The following is a 22,294-nucleotide window of genomic DNA, read 5'->3' as shown; positions in this document are numbered from 1 at the left end:
CCTTGTTAAAATTTTTATTTTGTTTTAACAGGTAGCTATTCATTGGGACCTGCAAATATCAACCTCAGTGCCTTTTATAATCATTTCAAGGGTGCTCACAAATATCTGAGAACATCTATGAGTTTGAATATAAATATACAGTTTGAGATACAGTAGAATGTCAGTGCAGAAAGTATTCTAAAATAAGGTTAAAACTTTTTAGTTATTTATTGAACAGTGATGTTTTAGTGATAGAGTAGTATTTTGCTTTTTATGTTTTTACAACAAAGAGAAAAGGGTAATTCCTGATGCTTAGATTGTAAACCTTTACAGAAATTCATATGCTGGCAGGAAATACTATTTTCAAATTTTTGATTTCTATTTTAGCATAGCTGTTCTCCCAATTGCTTTGATTGTAATTTGTGGAAAGTCTTACCAGAGGGCAAGTGTCTGCATTATTTTCCCCTTGCCCCTGACATTGAGCTCTGATATTCAGCCATTCTTTCAGTTAAAATGAGGAATGCATGGGTGCAATTAGCTTGCCTTCACACGCACAAATGCCTCAGCTCCACATCTAATCATGATTCATGCCTTATGCCAGACTCTTGCAGCTATCCCAACATCAGCAGATGGTGGGGCTAGACCCCTGGGGCAGCTTGACCCAGTGTTGCAGGTGATACATTCTCTGGTAGTAGTGGTCAGAAAAGGAAGGATTTTTTAAACATGGCAAGTTGAGTTCAGTTATTTTTGACTTCTTGCTTTAAAAAATTAATTAATGAATGTTAGGTGTTAGATTTTTCAAGTGGTAACTTAAAAACTTATTAGTCTAAGATATAAAAGCATATACTGGTAGTGATATGTTATTTTCACACAGATCTCGGGCACTAGAGAGGTGCATGAGATAGCAGCTTTTAATTTTTTATCAGAACTCATAATTAGAAATACATTTTATATTATATATATAAATATATATGTGTGTGTGTATATATATATTTATACACACACATACATACTATGCATGTGTGTATACATAACAACCCAAAATTTCATTGTTTTAACTTACAGTATGCAGTTATTTTTCTACTTTTTTGTTATTAATTCTCTCTTTTTAAGAAATTGCTGGTAATCATTCACCAAATAAAATTTCAGAGCTCACTAATGAATCGGGATCCACAGTTTGAAAAACACTGTACTAAAAGTTGGCACTTACTATAAAAATATATTTTTATGGGCTTTCTCAAATTATCCTATTAAAAATGGCTTTCCTGCTCTTTTGAATCATATTAGCCTCCATTTACTTAACAAGAATTTTGTAGTGTTTTCCATTATTTGTATGTATATCCAAAGATCTAAAGCTACACTTCCTGTTGGTATTTAACTGAAGACAGTTATTTTAATGAAACAAATTTAAATTGAATGTGCTAATGAATATTATCTTTAAACACATACCATTTCTCTTTATTGTTTATAAAGAGTAAATTTATTTCCTTGAACTTTTATTTCCATCATCATTCCTGTTATCTTTTATTTTAATAGACCCTTTTTTCAAAGACAGATACATGAAATAGCTTGGTTTCATAGACTCTTTAAGGAAAGAAGTTGGAAACCTCCTGACTTTCTGTATCACCAAATAGAATTCTGAATGTTATGGATTTTACTGTTTACTATTTCCTTTCTTTATTAGTGGTGGTTAGAATGAGTTATATGAAAAAACATAGTAGTCATATGGAACTATGTCCACTATCACTCATTCATTCTATATAAAATGATATGAAGTAGGGAGTTTGTTCATTATTATTTCCAACTTTTTAAAATTTATTGCAGTGCTGAAGATTAAACCTAGGGCCTTGCACATGCTAAGCAATTGCTCTCTCACTGAGTTACATCTCCAGTCCTGTAATTGCAATTTTTTAAGTTGCAATATCATTATAAGGAACCATAGAGTTTATATAAAACAATATCCTGTTATAGCTGTAAAAATCCAAAAGAGACACAGAGAAAGCATTCCTGTTCTAAATAGACAGGCTTGAAACCAACATTAAAAGTAAGTTTTCTATGCACATGATATTTTCAGAAAGAATTCTTTTAATAGTCTGATTGTAGATAGACAAAATATTGTAAAGTGTTTTGTGTGATTAAAACTTAAGATCAAAGCAGTTCATGGCATAGAAGATAATTTATATAAATAAATATTTGAATATATGTTGAAACTATATGATGAATAGGAAGATTCTTGAAGAATTTATTATAGATTAAGTTGTCAGTGTTTGTATTAACGATTTTCTTTGTATTATTTCTTTCAGATATGGAAACAAGTGAAAAAATGCAAGGAAGTGGAATACTTCAAGTGTTTGCAAGTCTTTTGACTCCACAGTCTTCTTGCACAGCCAAAGTAGCTAACATCATAGCAGAAGTAGCCAAAAATGGTGAGGTTTTCCTCAAGAACTTTTCTGCTGGGAACATCTTCAGTTTTACACCTTACTTGTCAGTATGTTTATATGTTTTAATTTTATAGATTAGATTTTTTTCTATTCTCCTTTCTTTGACATTTTTTCACGTAATTGTTTGAAATGACTACGGTTCTAGTCATTTAATTCATACATTTCTCATTTGCTGTTTCATTCCTTCAGAGAAGAACTAAGGGAAAGAACTGCTAGTCTTACCTATATTTGCATCATTTATTACTTTGCATATATGATTCTTGAGCTTGTCAGTAAGTCATTCATCTTCATTGTCATAGGAGAGGTTACCTTTTCTATTGATTTGTGTTGTAGCCAGATTGGCTTGCTTTTTTTTTTCTTCCCCAGTCTTGCCTATCCTTCTGACATTGGCATTTGATATCAATAATGCAGTTGGAATGTATGTTCTGTTTCCTGCACTTGACTTCCTGGAAAACATCTGCTTTTTAAAAAAAAATTCCTGTAAGAATACCCTGGAAAAGCAACAACAGCAAAGTTAGATTATATAATACTTAATTCATTGTTTATGGAACCTCCAGTGAGAGATTTTTAGAAGAATTACAGCAGAAATGTTTGCACATGATTTTAATTCAGTCAGTTTGAGAAAACTGAATTTTTTTAAAATATTTTTTTAGTTGTAGATGGGCACAATACCTTTATTTATTTTTATGTTGTGCTGAGAATTGAAATCAGTGCCTCACATCTGCAAGGCAAGTGCTCTACCACTGAGCCACAACCCCAGCCTTAGCCCCAGAAAACACTGAATTCTTAAAGTACTTTTTTAAGCATGAGGGAAAGCCATAGTAAATGTAATAATACTTTAGTGTGCCTCAATTTATCAAAGTTTGATATTATTTTTAGGCCTTTATTTTAGTTTGTTGCACACTTTATTATGTTGCATTTTATGCTTTAAAGAAAAAAATTTTAAATGCTGGATTCGTTTGTTTAATCATTATGCCAGGTGGCTTGGTAAAGTACTACTATGTATTGCTTGTGACTGTAAAAACATGTTCTTATGTGTGTTCTTGGAAAGAAAATAGCCACATAATTTTTTTATTTAAAGGTTATCACCATGCCTTTAGGCTTCAGTTACACTGTATATTTTGTTGTTATTACTTGAATGTCACATCTAAGAGTCAAATCTAGATGTTATTTGCCTAGATGGAACCTCTCTAGGCATTGTTTATAACCTAGACCAACCCTATCAAAATCTTCTTAGATACAAAGCATCTTGTTTGTTAAGATAGGTAGTTAAATTTTAGCCTTATTAGAATCATACTGTAGATTTCCAGAAATTGAGGTAGAGGTACAATTTTTATGTTAAAACACTCTTTCTTAAAAATGGGCACAAATACTGTTGTATAAATTCAGAAATTATATGCTCTTAATATCATTGCTCATAATGCTTTGTCACGGTTTCATGACAACTCTGCTACTAGAGATTCTTTTAGTAATGCTCTAAAAGACATGAGTGTGTTCTAAAGACAATACAGTTTTTAGCTTGTATAGTTTAAATCAAAGGCTAATGAAAAGGGCATATTGTTAGCCTCTACTAGTTAAAAATAAAGGGTATACATTTGGATGTTTATTGCTTAATGACCATAACGCTTTTTTTGAAGTGACCAACTGAGAAAGTAGATCAGAATCTTTTTTTGTTTTAACACAAATACATATCTTCAGAAATGCAACGTGATACAACAGAGTATATTAATTATACTTGTATTTATTCTTGTTAGAAACTTTACAATGAACAAACATTGTATGAACCAGAGAAAAATGAGGTTGGAAGTTTATTTGTTTATCTTACAGTACTTATTATGTAATACACAGGAGAAAATTAGCATATACTTCATAGTTTCAGAATAAACAAAGTCTGTTTAAATGTTTGCATACAAAAAGAAGCTCTAAAAATTAACAAAGCTGACTGTGCTGACATTAACACTTCAGAGGAGTAATAAGATATTACATGCACAAGTTTAATGTGGGAGGATAGCTATGACTATAAATCATAGTAAAAGATTTTTAGACCTTTTAAGATAAATTATTCCCTTTTATAAAAAACTTAAGACTGATATGGGGCAGTGGAATAATAAACAAGATAGGAAGACTCTATGAATACTTCTTCCTTTTCAGAATTGGATTCTGAAGATAACTAATAATAATTTTTAATACTACTATTATGTGCCTTCATTGTGCCAAGTATTATGTACATAATTTCAAATTCTTTAATAATCTGTTTTCTTAGATAGGAATCAACTTTGTTATTAAACTTTATTGTCATTATGGTAGTATGATCCTATTCCTTAAAACCTGTGAATTCGATTTCTGCATTGAAGTTCACACATTATGCAAAAAATAAAAAAGAATTCTGTGTCACATAGATATACATACATACAAAAATTTAAGGATTTCTGCTTTCTGTAGCCTAATGGCTTCACTGACTTTGATATCTATTCATTATTAATCTGTATGCATTTTTATTTTAGCTTCCCCTTAGAGTACTCCCAGCCTCTCCCTTCCCAAGAAGTTTTTTTTTCAGTTCTCTGGAGTTCAAATTGCCAAGAGTGAGAATTTGATTTTTCTTTAGTTCATCACCATTGCTCTGTTTAGCAGATCTTGAAGCGTAAACCATCTTTTTAGGCTATTGACCAGCCCTACATAGGCTGATGTGAGTTAGAATCCAGCCAGCTGTGATGAGGGAGCAGACTCATTGTTGGGAACACAGGCACGTATACAACAATAACCCCTTTGAGTAAGGATGACTGTCACAGCCATTCTGAAGCCTCTCAATATGATATAGTATTTTAAATGTATTCTGATAATCTAATATATTTTTAAAATATATCTATCTGAAGCATGGTTTTTAAACTAGCTAAGGAGGGCTGCTGCTCTCAGTTAAAAAATTGTTTTTAAAGGATGTTACTTTCTTCAGAGGCTGGCAATGTTGCCTTTACATTGACTGTAAGGCTGAGGACTGTCATAGCCTTGTTCTATCTTTTTATGTTTCTGAATAAAATTCAGTTGAGCAGTTTTATTTGATGCCATGGTTTTCCTATATTATTTAACTTAAATAATTTTAAGAATACCTGAAGCTTTTGTTTGTGGAATCAGTTTTGAGAAATTGGTATATAGGTAATTAGAACATAATAGCAAAGGATAATAATACCTCTATGTTTCCTTTGCTTGGGGAATAGTTACAACAAAACAAATAAAATAATGTGTAACAATAGGTTCTGTTTATGAAATGAGTGCAAATCATATTATTGCTAAATTTCTTAAGAGTTGTCAATGAAATGAGATGATCTTAACTGTTGGAGCTAGATATAGCTTGGTGAAGAGGATAATGAACATCAGTCTTTGAGTTGGTGACACATTAATTTACATTTGAAATCTATAAAAATTTCTAAAGTAACAGTTAATGTAAGAGGTAGATAAGTAAATTAATGTGTCATTTCCTATAGATGATCACAGAATTTATGGCCATGTGTAGCATAATTTGTTTTTCTGACAAGTGGTAGGGTTAAAACTACTGCAAGGTTTTTAACATCTCACTTGATAGATATAATTGTTAAGCTTTCTTATTATTGATGTTTTAATATCAGTGATAAACTTAAAGGTTTAACTTAAGGTTATTTTAAAAATAGGAATTAATTTTAATATTGGAATTTTAAATCACAGAAAGTTTTCAGTGATAAAAGAAAGGATAGGAATGAAATCCATTGCTTTTTGATAGAGTGGAATACCCTGTGACTAGCTATTTTAGGGGGACAGGAAGATTTTTTGGTTAGGTTTTCAGTACTGGGATTGAACCCATAGCCTCAGACATGCTAGGCAAACACTGTAATGCTGAGCCACATCCCCACTACCCCAATAAGAAGATGTTTTAGAGGTGACAGTTCACATCACAGCTCTCTGTGTTATGCTCTAATTTGAAAATGAAGGAAGAGGGGGATTATTGCTTAGAAGAATACAGGTGAAACAAAAACAAAGGAGTGGATCTCCTTGAAAGTGAGAGAAGATAGTTGTTTTTTTAGTAGTAAAAATTATAGGTTAAGAAATTAGCTCTGTGTTGATGAACTTTATTGACAAGAACATCCTGTTGGTAAGTTTTGATGTCCAAAATGACTATTCTGATATGGTTATTGGAGAACTTTTTTCAATTGCATATCTTCATTATCCTTAAATTTTGTTGTGGCCCATCATGAAGCAGTATAAAATAGTTATTTCCAATCATGACCGTGGTGGTACAATTGGGAGCCAATTAGTAGAAAATGATATACTATAAAGATAAGGGGAAAATGAGGTTGCAGTATAAGAAAACTTAATATTTGGTGCTTTAGACCTATAAGTGCTTGGGTACAGCAGCAGTTATAAGGGATCCATAAAAATGGATTTTTAATAAAGAATAGGAATGCAGAAATGGAGTACATGATTTCACTAGGACTTACCAATTGAAAAGGACTATTATTTATAATGATTCACTGGAGTGCTTTTTAAATAAATTTGTTATTTTGGCTGGTTAGAGATCATATAATGAAGAATTAGGCCATGTGATGGATTAGTTTATAACTGTGGTACTTTAATTACCAGGCTCATAGAAAGAACATTGCCATCATTACATGCTGCTTCCAAAGCACATCCAGCTATTCTAAGAAGATAGTGATAAATTAGTTGTAATGGAAGTTAATTAAAAATCCTTTTGGTTTATGGCAGAAATTATCAACAAAGAAAACTATGACCCTCTCATTTTTGTGTACTTATTTCATGAACTGTTTAGTAGGGTCATAACAGAGCATTTTTGAACAGAAATGTACTTTTCAAATAGTAAGTCCCCTTAAAAAAATTAATAGTAGATGCTTATTTTACTATGGGAATTGTTTATGTAAATTGTAGAATTTTAATTAAGTATGCCTTTTATTTTCAGAATTCATGCGAATTCCATGTGTGGATGCTGGATTGATTTCACCACTGGTACAGCTGCTAAATAGCAAAGACCAGGAAGTGCTGCTGCAAACTGGCAGGGCTCTAGGAAACATATGTTACGATAGCCGTAAGTGTTGAGTTGTCAGTAATGCATTTGTAAATGTTTAAGAATTGTGATTTTCGGATTAATTGCATTTTCGTGTTAGGACTGGCTTTTCTAGGCTGACCAATACATTAACATGGGCTAGCATGATTTATCTCTGCTCATGTAGCAGAACAACTGTGGCCTGCAAGTCATCATGCTCATAACTAAGAAGTGACAGGAAATTAATTATCTTCCTCTGTTACCACAAGAGATATTTTCTGACAAAAATAAGCATGTTTCTAAAATTAGGGCTTTTAAATTAAGCAAGAATACATGCGTTAACCTTACGGTTTATTGAAGATGTGTGTCAAATGAGAATGCTTATGGACAGTTTTTAAAGTTTCTGAGTCCGTCCAAATAAAATTTTAATTGCTTTGTATTCAGTGAAAATATTCAGAAAACCCTGAAAATATTCAGAAAACCCATTATCTTCTCAAAAGCTAGATTGGCATTCACATTGACTCCATTGCTACTTGTCGTTGTGCCATTGTCATCTTCAACACCTTCTATAACACATTGTTCTGGACAAAGAGAAACAAGAATTTGGGTATATGTGTATTGCAAAAGTGTTATGATTTCTATTGTTCCTTCCTATATATAAACAAAGTACAGAAAATCCTCAGTTGTAACCAATTTAATTAGGCTTAACCTGATTTTCCTTAGACTTTTCTAAGCCCAAACCACATATTTATCATTCACTTTTAAAGCCTCCTGGAAAATATAGTCTTATTTATGTAACTAGTATAACTTTTAATGCTTAAATTCCTTGTTGAGTTAATATCTCAAGTGAGTTTTTATTACAAACACAAAATGTGTGACCCTTTTATCAGTGCTTAAAAAAGTGATTCATGCTTAAGAGCCAGGTGGAAAGTAAGAGTATGAACATTAATTTATGATAAAAGAAAGAGAACAAAAAATGAAACTCTAGTTATTATAATAGACTGGTAAAGCTAGCCTCATTTGTTCTCCTCTCCTTCTGTTTTCTGTAATGTGTTATGAGCCTTAAGTTTGAAGTATCAGTAACATGTCTAAGGATGTGAGGGTCTTTACATCAATTTTAACTTACAGTTTCTAGTCTCCAGTGCTGCCTATAAATTTACCTATCTGCTTCTTTGCTCCTGTTTGTTTTATCTTAGAGCATTAGCTTTATTCACAAAATGCTAGTGCTTTATGTTTATAATTTTGTATTTTCATGTGTGTGATTTTTATTAAACATTCTACCTTATAATCACAACTTTCAAGAATGAACCATTATACATTTTATGATTTATTTTTAGCAATATAATGTTAAAAAGACCTCTACACCGTAATAAGCAAGGATTAATGATATGTAGTTGGAGAGTATTGACTATTACTGTTTTTATTCTTATCCTATTTTTTCCTAGAAGTTAAGGCTACCCGAAGAATTCTTTAAGCCTTGTTCAGCATAGTTATTCTTGAATTGTACATTGTTTAAACATAGGGAGTGTTATCTGTTTTGAGGACATTTTTCCTGGAATTTTACTTAGTATCGGCAAAATAGAAAACCAGTGAGTGATCTTTCATCTAATACTGCAGTATATTTTGTGGACACAGAGTAATTTATTTCCTGTGTACTCTAAGAATCCTTGAAGTTAGAGTAATAAGTTTCCAGTTAATAAGACTATCATTTTGGTGAAGCTGAAGTCTTATTATTATCGTGCTTACCAAATCCATTTTTTATATCTTATGAGAAACACAGTATAAAGTTTTGTGGATATTCTTTAAGTTATGAAGTTAATTTTTTTGTTTCACTTATTTATAACTACTTCATCCTCATTTAGTTCAATGGAAATTCTGCTTAAATGAGTAATTAAGAATAGTGAATACAAGCCATAGTTTTATGCTTTTAGGCCTTGGTTAAGGAAAATGAAGTTGGCTTTCTTAAAAATGAGTATATATAAGAACTGATTTATTGCTGTAAGTCATATGATGAGAATGTGTTCATCATGCTGTGCTGTCTTATGCATATAATTTCTATAAGACTGCATGCTTGCTTATTACCTTTTAATTTTAAATTAAGTTTTTGTGGACTTAATGATTTCTTCAGAATTATTATAGTAACATAAGAGTCTATATTCAAATTTCAAGAATGATATAAAAGTCTGTAAATGTGATGCTTGTATGGTTACTTATGAATTTACCTGAAATGTGTTTCTTATTTATTTTCTTTTAAGAAACCTAAAAGATAAGTTTCTCTTTTTTAAGTTTTTAATGGCTTTCATTCTAATTAATTCATCAACCTTCTTCCCTCTCAAAAAGGTAATGCTTCGTTTTTGAAGAAAAATAGAACACTATATGTGAGAGCCTCGTAAATACATGGAAGTTTTTTCTTCCAAATATAGTATGTTTTAAAATTCACATTTATATTTCATCAAACTTACTTGTCAAGTTAAGTGGTTGACTTAACATTTTACTTATTTACTCCAAATGAACAACTTTTTAGTGTGATTTTATTCAGAATGATAGTAGGTTGCAGAAGATACTAGATCTGATGTATACAGAAAGTACTGTAAGCAATTCACTATTGGAGGAAAAAAAATCAAGAAATTTGCGTGTGTGTTATAGGTTTTTATTTTGACACCTACAAAATAAAGCATATGCTGACATATTACAGTTAATATAGTTTATCTGAAAGGAGGAAAAGCTCCCTCTGTAGAAAGAAATATCATAAAATTCATGGAAATCTTTAGAAAAGAAGTAGGTCAGATTTCAGTTTTAACAGCTTTGACAGCTCCCATTTTAGGAACTCTTCCTAATGGAAGAAAACGGTCTTATATAATCTTAACAGCAAGTAACAGGCTGACATAACTACTAAATGGGACAGAGTAAGGCTTTGTTGCTGATGAACTTTTTGAATCCCAATCCCCCTCTTACATATGGAGATGAAAGAATCAGTGATTGGGAACATTTTTCATTTAAAATGCCTGCTCATTTTTTTTTTCTCCCAAATAGCTTCTAAGAACCTTCATTTATGAGTTTCTCTTTCGAAGTATCCAAATAGACTTTGATATAAACAACATTTTAAAACTTTTGCTCTTTAACTTTGTCAAAATAACTCTTTTTATGAGAGGTTTGACGTCTTTCAGATGAAAGAAGAGAAAAAAGTTATATTTCAATTTAGAAGGAAATGCTCAGGAATGTGGTTTTAAATAAAGAGAAACAGTATCATATTTCAGAAATACATTGTTTGGCCTATTAATCACACATTCTTCTCAAAGGTGATATAAAAAAAAATGAGTGTTGCTTTCTTCCTATATGGCCATCTTTGTGGCATTCAATTCTTTCATTGATTTATTTTATACACCTGTGCACATTTTAAATTGATATAGTTAAATGGTCTTGTAATTTTGAAAAGCCTCAAGTTCCCATCCTGTATTTATAATTTCAGGGAATAATTTGGTGTCTGGAGATTGAGTTTTCCATGTTTGTGAATATTTTTGCCTGAGGTCAGGAAATAACTGAGTGTTTGATACATTAGTTAAAAAAATATTAGTAGAGGCAGGAAAAAATGCTTACATAAAATTAAATATTTGTCTTTTTTATTCAAAAGGAAAAATCACATGAACATTTTAAAATTAAATATTCTTCTTTACAGAAATAAAATTAATATTATATAATTAGCTCCATATTGGAAACATATGTACACTTAAGGAAGAAAGGTTATATGGTAGGCTGTTTCACATGGTAGAAAAGATAAAATTATATTCTTAATTACTGAAGAGTAAATATTCAGAAGGAGTTAGTAATCAGACTTGCCAAAAACAGTGTTTATTAAATAAAATAAATATTATTTAATTGACTTCAAGTATAAGTAAAAATGATGCTCAAATATATGCATGTACCCATTTGTATATTAGTGATTCTTACTGTGCTACACTATTTTTATGTAAAGGAAGAAGAGAGAATGTATGGTTATGACTGCAAATGATGAAAACAATTAATAGTGTTTCTACACTATTTTTAAAATAAGTTGGTCAGATAACTATGTATTAATATAGTACAGACATGCTTTGAAATTGCCCATGTAATCGAAGTATATTTGCAACTGTTGTAGTTAACAGGGAACTATTTTTGACTGGCTTTTAAAAATAAATATGTATTTCAATGATATTCATTAGATTATTTGATATGTTATTAAAAGTTTTTGTAGGTCTATTGCCAATTTTTTCATTATTTAGTTTTAGAATAAAGTAGAAATTGTCAACCAGTAAGTAACACAAAAATCAGATTCTTAACTTTGACCAGTTTATTTTTTGAGTCTGTTGTCAAAGTGCATTATATATTCAAGAATAAACAACTATATGGTGCTGTTATTTTTAGAGAAATTATAATTTGTAATTATAATCACATGAAAATACTTCATTGTAAAGATGCCATAAGTATATAAAGTAGATACTGTTTTGTAACCCTATCTGAAACTCTAAAAGGTTCATGCACAAAAGCTTTTAATGTGGTAGAAAAAATAATGTGAACAAAGGAACATAGCTTGAGGGTAGTTAGAGTACACATTAAATATGTGGGCTTGGCAGAATAAAAGAAACAGATGATGAGAGTACTAATTGCAGCTGTTTTTTAGAAACTAATCAAATAGTCTATTGCTTAGGAAAATTAATATAATTATGGTATAAAAATTAATATAACTATAAATGTTCAAAATCTTACTATGCCCTCAGAAGGCAGACATAAATGGATATGATTTCCAGCTCTGCACTTACTAAATTTTTTATTTACTCTTTCTGATTTTAGTTTTCTCATTGGTAAACTGGGTTTATTATATGGATTAAATAAGGTTTATATATAAAAGTATCACACAGATCATGAATTACTTATGAAAGCAAATACTGTGATGATTGTTTCTAAAAAATGTGCTGTAGCCTAATGTAATATATACACAAACACACACACAAAAATATTTACAATGAAGACATGAAAGCCAGAAAAGGAGGCAAAGATAAATCTGGGAGGAATAAGGGATAATATACTTAACTATATGTAAGATACGTAATTACAGAGAAAGCTTGAGCTTCTTGGTAGCCAAAGTGAAAAATTGATTTCCTGTGTAATTTTTATCTCATGCTGAAAAGAAATATTCCATTTCTTAAATAAACAGACAAAATGCTAGAAGGAATTTATCCATAGGATATCCTTAGTTCACCAGTGATTCTTTGTATGTACGTAGTTAAAACTTGTAAAGGATATTGACTGGTATAGAGTGTTCAAAAATAGTTCTGCAAATCTTGCCCAAGTGTTCTCCAAGTGATTGTTTCTTGTATTAATCTTCAGTAGAATCTAAGAAATAATGATTTGTTAGTGAGAACAGTTTTATTTGTGAAACATAGCCCAAACATGTTAGCTTTGGATGGTTTGAACTTGGTTCAGGCATACAACCTTAAAATTTGAAGAAGTTTTGATTTGAATGTGTTGCATAGTTGAGTGTGAAGTCAAAATAGAATTCTACTTTTCATTTGTTATCTCTGGTCATTTTCTTCCTTTCATAAAACATACAAGTTGTATTATCTAAGATGAAAAAATGTGTTTATCTTTGTTGTTAAGTTTATTGTCAGTTTGATGAAAGTCCAGTTTGCATGAAAGTGTTTAAAATACCACACTGCTAACATTATATCAACCTATACCTATAATAAGATTGCTTAGAACCATACATGTTCACACACATACACTAGTGCCTTTAAACATTGATGAAATCTGAATAGAGTCTGTAGATGTTACCAACCAGTTTCCTGGTTGGGCTATTGTCCTTGAGTTTGTTTGATGTTACCTTTGTAGGAATCTGAATGAAATATATACAAGATCTTTCTTTTCTTTCTTTCCTCTATCTCTTTCTTTTCCTTTGTGGTACTGAGGGGTTGAACCCAGGGCTCACCATTGAGCTATAGCCCCAGCCCTTTTGTATTTTGATAGTGTCTCACCAAGTTTCCAGACTGGCCTGGAACTTGAAATTCTCTTGTCTCATCCTCCCTACTCATAGAAATAAAGGCCTACTCTACCATGCACAACTACACATGACCTTCTTGTGCTTTTTGGATCATTTTTGGTTTGTTTTTTCTTCTTTGGTAACTTCTCTGAGCCACTAATTATTTCAAAATAAAAATTTCCAAAACTCCCTATATCTAGGATTTATACATATAAAATCAACTTGTTTCTATTATCCTTTCTTGGGGAGGGGAATGGTGTGTACCTCCCTCCTCCCCCCAAAAAACCCACAATTTTAAAGCATAATCCAAAATATGCTTTCTTTTGTTTTTACTGAATTTGTACAGTTAAAGTAAAGCATAAAGTCACCTGTACTATTATTTCCTCCCCTCCAAAAATTAGGGACAAAAATCATTTAAAAAGTCAACCCCAAAATAAGACTTAGGTAGAGAAAATTCATATTATTGGGATAGGATCCATTGGACAAGGACAAAGTGAATTTCTGACAGAAGGTATAATTGGAATGAGAACAAGAAAGTCCCTTTTTTTTCTTCCTGAATGGAAAGTAAAGGTAGATGAATTTTAGCTGTTTAAGTGTTTTATCAGTTAAGATTAACATGAAGACAGAAAATATTGCTTAATTAAAGATACTGTGGTATTTAAAAACATTTTTATTTGTTCTCCACCTTTATTGATGTATACTTGACAAACAAAATTGTATATATTTAAGGTGTACAGTTGATGATGTGATACACATACTTGTGAAATAATCGCCACAATCAAGTTAAAACTTTTATTTTCATTTCACATAGTTACCAATGTGTATATATGCATGTAGTAAGAACACATAAGAGCGATCCTTTTTGTAAATTTTAAATATGCATTGCATTGTCATTAAATGTAACCTCCATGCTATACATAAATCCCCAGAATGTATTCATATTATAATTGAAAGTTTATACCCTTTGACTAATATCTCTACATTTCCCCCATTCACCAACTACCAACCCCTGACAACCACAATTCTACTCTGTTTTCAATCAGTCTGACTAGTTAAGAGTCCACATGTAAGAGTATTTTTCTTTCTGTATCTGGCTTGTTCCATTTAGCATAATGTCCTTCAAACTCATCGGTATTATTGCAAATGGCAGAATTTCCTTTATCATGACTGAATGCTATTTCAGTATGTGTATGTATGGGTGTATAAATAGTCATGGTATCTTGGTCTACTTGCCCATCAGTGGACACTTAGGTTGTTTTCATTTCTTGACAATTGTAAATGATATTACACCGAATATGGGTTTGGAAATATTTCTTGGATATCCTGATTTCATTTCCTCTAGAGAGAAGTGGGATTATGGATCATATTATAGTTCTGTATTTTAATTCACTGGTAACTTCTGTTTTTCTCAATGGCTATCCAGTTTACATTTATACAAACTGTACAAGGGCTCTTTTTTTTATATACCTGTGCCAATACTTGTGTTTTTGATAGCCATCATAATGGGTATAAAGTGATATCTCTTTGTAGTTTTGATTTGCATTTTTCTGATGATTAATGATATTAATTAACTTTTTATGGACCTGTTGCTATTTTTATATTTTAGGAAAAAAAATCTATTCATGTTTTTATTCATTTTTAACAGGGCTAAAGAGCTTCTTTGCTCCTATCTTACATGCATATCTTATATATTTGGAATGTTAACCCTTCTTGGATCCATGATTTGCAAGTATTTTCTCCATTCCAAAAATTGACTCTTCGTCTTGTGAATTTTTTTTCTTTTTAAAATTTTTACAGAATTTATATATCACAGTAGAATTCATTATGATATAATTATACAAACATAGAATTTTATCTTATTCTAATTAGAACCCCCTTCTTGTGGTTGTACATGATAGTGGGATTCACTTAGCTATTTTTATATATGTATGTATGTATGTATGTATGTATATATAGAGAGAGATATATATGTAGAGAGAGAGAGAGAGAGTTCATTCTGCTGTTCTATTCATATCCCTCCTCACTTCCCTTTACTCTCCTTTGACTAATCCACTGAACTTCTCCCCTTCTCCCCCTATTGTGGCTTAGCTTTCACAGATCAGAGAAAACATTCGACCTTTGATTTTTTGGAATTGGCTTATTTCACTTAGCATGGTATTCTCTGGTTCCATCCATTTACTGGCAAATACCATCAAGTTATTCTTCTTTATGGCTGAATAATATTCCATTGTATATATGTACCACAATTTCTTCATCCATTCATCTGTTGGTGGGCACCTAGGTTGGCGCAATAGCTTAGCTATTGTGAATTGTGCTGCTGTAAACATTGATGTGACTGCATTACTGTAGTATGCTGATTCTAAGTCCTTTGGATAGGTGCTGAGAAGTAGGATAACTGGGTCAAAGAATAGTTTCATTCCTAGGTTTTTGAGGAATCTCCATACTGCTTTCCAGAGTGGTTGCACCAATTTGCAGTTCCACCAGCAATATATGAGCATACTCTTTCCCCCACATCCTCGCTAACATTTGTTGTTAATTATACTCTTGATAGTTGCCATTCTGACTGGAGTGAGATGAAATCTGCATAGTGATTTTGGTACTCTGGCCATTGACAATATCACTTGTACAATATCAATATCAAAGAACATGAGAGGTCTTTGTATTTTCTTAGGTCTTCCTCAATTTCTTTAGTGTTCTGTAGTTTTCATTGTAGAGGTCCTTTACCTCTTTTGTTAGACTGATTTCTAAGTATTTTATTTTATTTTTGAGGCTATTGTGAATGGGATGGTTTTCCTAATTTCTCTTTTAGCTGACTCATTATTGGATTATAGGAATACAATTGAATTATGGGTGTTGATTTTGTATTCTGCTACTTGATGAATTTGTTGATGAGTTCTAGAAGCTTGGAGTTTTTGGGTCTTTTAAATATAGAATCATGTCATTGGCAAAAATAGTTTGAGCTCTTCTTTTCCTGTTCGTATCCCTTTTATTTCTTTCTTTTGCCTAATTGCTCTGACTAGAGTTTCAAAGACTATTGAATGAAAGTGGTGAAAGTGGGCATTCCTGTTTTGTTTCTGTTTTTAGAGGGAATAGTTTAATTTTTCTCTGTTTAGAATAATGTTGGCTTTGGTTTTATTGTACGTAGCTCTTAGAATGTTGAGGTATATTCCATCTATTCTTAGTTTTTCCAGTGTTCTGAACATGAATGAATGCTGTATTTTGTCAAATGTTTTTTTCTCCATCTATCAAGATAATCATGTGATTCTAGTCTTTAAGTTTATTTGTGTGATATATTTATTGACTTCTGTATATTGAACCAACCTTGCATCCCTGGGATGAACCCCACTTGATCATGGTACACTATATATCTTTTTATCATGTTTTAATATGTAATTTGCTAGTATTTTATTAAGAATTTTGGGGTTGTAGCTTGGTGGAAGAGCACTTGCCTAGCATTTGTGAGTCACTGGGTTCAATTCACACACCACATATAAATAAATAGATAGATAGATAAATGAATGGCTAAATAAATAAAGTAAAGGTCCATCAACAACTGAAAAATAATTTTTTAAAAAAAGAATTTTTGCACACATGTTCTTTAAGATTGGTCTGAAGTTTTCTTTCTTTGATGTATCTTTGTTTGGTTTTGGTATCAGGGTGATACTAGCTTCATAGAATGTGTTTGGAAGAGTTCCCTCCTTCTATTTTGTGGGCTAATTTGAGGATAATTGGTATTCGTTCTTCTTTAAAGGCCTAGTAGAATTTGGCTGAGAATCCTTCTGGCCCTGGATTTTTCTTTGTTGGTATGCTTTTGATTCTTCTTTAATTTCATTATTTGAAATTGATCTGTTTAAATTTTCTATATCCTGTTTCAAATTGGGTAGGTCATATGTACCTAAAAATTTGTTGATATCTTCAAGATTTTCTTGTTTATTGAAATGTAAATCTTCAAAGTAGTTTCTGATTATCTTCTGTATTTCAGTAGTGCTGCCACTACATTTCCATTTCCATCACGGATTTTAACTATTTGAGGCTTTTCTCTCTTTCTTTTGGTTAGCTTGTCTAAGGGTTTATCAATCTTGTTTATTCTTTCAAAACACCAATTTCTGTTTCATTGATTTAAAATTTTTTTAATCTCAATTTCATTGAGTTCTGCTCTGATTTTAATTAATTCCTGTCTTCTGTTGATTTTTTGTGTTGATTGATTGATTGATTGATTTTCCAGTGTCTTGAGATATCATGTTCGATTATTTGTTTGATATCTTTCTACTCTTTTAATGAATGAGCTCAATGCTATGAACTTTCCTCCTAGGACTGCCTTCACATGTCCCAGAGATTTTGATGTTGTATTCTCATTTACCTCTAAGTATTTTTTTTATTTCACCCCTGATTTCTTCTGCTTTCCATTCATCATTCAGTAGTTAATTAATTAGTCTCCAAGTGTTAGAGTAGTTTGTACTTTTTGTCTTATCATTGATTTCTAATTTCAATCCATTATGGTCTTATAGAATACAGGGTGTTATCTCTCTTTGTTTGTATTTGCTAAGACTTGGTTTTTCATCTATTTTAGAGAAGGATCCCATGTACTGCTAAGAAGAAAGTGTGTTCAGGCGTTGATTGATGGAATATTCTATATGCTGTTAAGTCTAGATTATTAATTGTATTTTTTAGTTCTGTAGCTTCTTTATTTAATTTTTATTTGAATGATCTATCTAGTTTTGAGGGAGGTGTGTTAAAGTCACCTGGTATTACTGTATTGTGATCTATTTGATTCTTGATTTTGGAGGAGGATTTGTGTGATGTACATGGGTGCTCCAGTATTTGCAGCATAAATATTTATGACAGTTATTTCTTGTTGTTTGATTCCCTTAAGCAGTATGAAATGGCCTTCATTGTCTCTTGTGATTAACTTTGGTTTGAAGTCCACTTTATCTGATTTGAGAGTAGAAACCCCTGCCTGTTTGGAGCTCCATGTGAGTGATGTTTTTTCACATCCAGAAAGGACATTTCTGCCTTAGAGAAAAATGAGAGAAGATATGTGAGGGTATTTTTACAAATTAAACTAGTAAAGAGGGCAGTGATTATAGTGTTCCTGGCATGGCCTTTACCCTCCCAGTAAATGAGAAATTAAGCTCATAATAGTATCAAGGTGATAGTTTGAAATTTGGGATGTATGACAGGGTGGGGAGAGTTCAGAATTTGGGATGTGTGGGACATGTTATAAACAGTCATGAACATATGATTTTTTGGGTCTTTTAAATATAGAATAGAAAAACAAACAAATGGTAATGTGTGGGCCTTCCGTGGTTAGAAATGTTGATTTTACATCCATTTACTAATGTGTGTTGCCAATTTAAAATGTGTGTAGTATAAGCTAAGGAACTATTTTGTATTTTGATGTGTGGACAGGAAAGAGCTACTAAAAGTAACAGAAATTGATAGTTTCAGTTTTGTGCCATCATATAGTTTACATTGAAATGGGAAGAGATGTGAGGCAGAGAGATCAGGAAGTATTTATAATAGGCCAGGTGTGATGTAGTAAATACTATAATGGGCCAGGTATAATGAGGCAAGAAAATGAAATTAAAATCTGAAGTGAGATAGTCCTCAGATTGAGTTGTTTATTACCAGTTTAGTTGGTTCTTGTTTAGTCCTGTACCAGCTTTAAGCAATGTTAAATACTTAGGTAACCCTTAGGATAATTTACATTTTGATGAACTATGATTTTTCCATTTTTGTATTTGATATCAAGTTTGTTTATTATTAAAGTGGATTTAAGAAATTTAAGATTTTATAAATTTTTATATTAAATAATTGTAGACAAAGAATAAATTATGTCACTTTTTATCCAATGATTGATTAGTTTCTAAGTAGTGCTATATTATTAGAAAGGTAACGCCTTAGGGAAAACATACATAGAGTATTGCTCTTTTAGTAATTGTTATTAATTTTATAGCTATGAGAGTGGAAGTAACATGTGAGAATGTTGTGCAGGACAAAAATAGATGGTATTACTTGAGTTCAATAAGAAATCATGTATGTTCACTACATTAATTATTTTTGTATCTGAGATACCCAGTTACCTCCTGAATGACTGTTGGAATTTTCCTTCCTGATTAACAGGTCTTAGCTAGGTAGGAAAAGTCTAACTCATAAAGCTCTGCAAGAAAACGTGTTTGTTTTTGTTGTGAGTATGGTTTAAATCTGTTTTCTTTTACCACCCTGTTTCACCTGTTAAAGGTGAAGTTTGGAGTTAGAAAACAGAAAATTTCTAGTCTGCCTGTTGAAACTCTAATGGTACATATTGTCCTCTGTTTTTTAAATAATGTTTTGTTTTTTCTCTTCTGTTTTTCTTTTTAACCAAACTGAACTACTGAAAACATTCTCTGCTTTTGATCAGAGTTGTCTCTTCCTCAAGTTGCAAGCATTTCCCTTGGCTAAGAGGGAATATAAAAAATAATACTATGTAAAGGTGAATAATTTACATTTTCCCCACTGAGTAGAGTAGATATCTGTCACTTTTGAGAAATAGAACTATCATCAACTCAGGTTAAATTCTTGAGTTTAACAAAATGACTATGAATAGATAGTGATTTGCCAATAAAATAACATAGACATAAAAATATAGGGAGCAAAGAAACATGAGTAATTTCTTTAGCAAATGTTGTACCATTAATGGACCTTCTATTATATAAGAGATTTCTGAAAAAAATAGAATTATCAAACAGTTTTAACTGATGTGAGAAATCTATTGGAGAACAGAAATTAATACTAATTTCAGCAAGCACAGCTTACGTGGGTCCACCAATTGCTTTGCCATGACCTAATTTTAAACTGCATCTGTGACACTGATGCTTTGGGAAATGAGTTTGTTTCTTTTCTTCTTCTCTTGGTCTGGTCTTACACAAGTAAATACATAAATACTTAAAAATGTCCCCGTATAGAAGCAACATTTAAATCTGAATATAGTATTATGTCACGAAATTGCAAATGTTGTGCTTTTTTTGATACATGAGTATTTAATAATTATAGTGACTTTTTCCTCATGACTCATTTGGGTAATTTCACTGATGTAATATTTATAGCTTCTGATTTGTATCTAGTTTTTTTTTTTTTTTTTTTTGTGGATTTTACCTGCACTTGGAACATAAAAAGAATTCCAAAAGATGTTGATGGGTTTAGGTTTTTCATTTGAAAGCTTAAAATATATTTGAATATGTCTTTAAGCACACAGTAAAAATTCACTGTTTTGGCTAAATGATAGGAGGAAATATAAGCATCAGAAATTAATTTTCTTCCCTAGTAGAATTCATAAATATCTTTTGATTTTATCTTTAAAAATGTTATATGTGTGTTATCATTACTCTGCTCCAGAAAAATAGTATTTTGTTTTGTAGTTGACAAAATTAAATTGTGGTATATTTGAGAGTAACAGAAAAAAAAAAAAATCCCATATAAGCAATCATACAGGTCAAAATAGCCAATATATCTGAATTACAAAATATGGAATTACTCTTATATTTAGGTCATTGGCTGCCAACCTCTGGATATGAAAGCCCCCTTTTTGACATCAAATTTTTGTTCTCTTTCCCTCTTTGAGGATATTGGTCACATAACAATGATTGTACTTATAAAATTTATGTATTGAGAAAATTCATTAATACTGTGTAGATTCAGAGTCTAGAATTTCTCTATTGGAAGATAGTCCTTTGTTGTTTGTAAAATATTTAACTTAAGTCTAACCATAGAATTATGCTGAGGAATGCAACTCAAGATCAGAAGAGAGATGCTACCATAGTAGAAAAATAAACAAAGATTTAACCTTTTAAATCTTTCTCTTTTTAGGAAGCCTTCTGTATGACATAGGAAAAAAATGCATCACTAGATATATCCATCAAGTGCTGTGCCATGACCTAATTTTAAACTGCATTTATGGTACTAGTGCTTTGGGAAATGAGTTTGTTTCTTCTCTTCTTCTCTTGATTTGGTATTACATATGTAAATTCTTAAAAATTTCCTATATAAAAGCAACATTTAAATCTGAATATAGTATTATGTGACAAAATTGAGATTAAAATTAAAAACACACCTTTTATTATTGAAGACATCTCTTTGTGTTCCTGCCTATAGAACATCTTGTGATCTGTACCATGGGTCATATAATGATGAATAAATGCCAGGAAACTCTTACTTTATACCTTGTTGTCCTTTGATGTATATACCAAATTGTTTAGAACACAAATGTTGATTGAACCCACTGTATTCAAGGCACTGTGCCAGGTTATGAGGATTACAGGAGAAAATACAAGCAAGAAATCTGTATTCTTGTGAGTCTTACATAGAAGATAGATAATAAAACTAAAAATTACAAAAAGAGGGCACTTACAGATTGTGATCGTTGATATCAAGGTAATTAATAAGGTGAGATAATGGAGAGCATCTGAGAGTGAAGAAAGTTCTGAGGATGTTATTTAAGCTGAGATTTGAAAAATGAAAATAACTGAGTTATTGATAGAGAAGGGGAAGAATATTGCATATAAAAATGTAAGCAAAGCTGAAAGGAGAAAACAAAAGAGAGACCAGGTTATCTGGTATGCAGTGAACAGGGAGAATATTGTGCTGTAAGATTCAATAAATAAAGAAGACTTAGGGTCATGGGAAGCCTGGTAAATAATCTTGAAATAATAAGTTAGGGGATGCAAGGGAGTGACATGATCTGATTTTAAAACATCACCCTTGCAGCTGCATGGAAGTTAGGTTGAGAAAAATGGAAGTTAAGAGTTCAGGACAGAATTATGGAAGACCAATGGGAAGACCTTTCATAGTCCAGGCAAG

General features: G+C 31.4%; 1 protein-coding gene across 7 annotated transcripts in view; it reads left to right on the top strand.

The window, feature by feature from the left end:
* The window catches only part of Rap1gds1 (Rap1 GTPase-GDP dissociation stimulator 1), a 149,655-nt gene that overhangs the window by 55,712 nt on the left and 71,649 nt on the right, over window positions 1-22,294 (top strand). For all 7 annotated transcript variants that reach the window (XM_027926690.2, XM_027926689.3, XM_071614527.1 and 4 more), the window contains exons 3-4: window positions 2,283-2,405; window positions 7,363-7,488. In XM_027926690.2, the coding sequence (XP_027782491.1) occupies window positions 2,283-2,405; window positions 7,363-7,488 (249 nt within the window). The remainder of the gene's footprint in view (window positions 1-2,282; window positions 2,406-7,362; window positions 7,489-22,294) is intronic.

Source organism: Marmota flaviventris, chromosome 7 (assembly GCF_047511675.1).
Source record: "Marmota flaviventris isolate mMarFla1 chromosome 7, mMarFla1.hap1, whole genome shotgun sequence".
NCBI lineage: Eukaryota > Metazoa > Chordata > Mammalia > Rodentia > Sciuridae > Marmota > Marmota flaviventris.
Note: the sequence above shows the minus strand (reverse complement) of the source record. Positions and strands in the feature narration are given on the sequence as shown.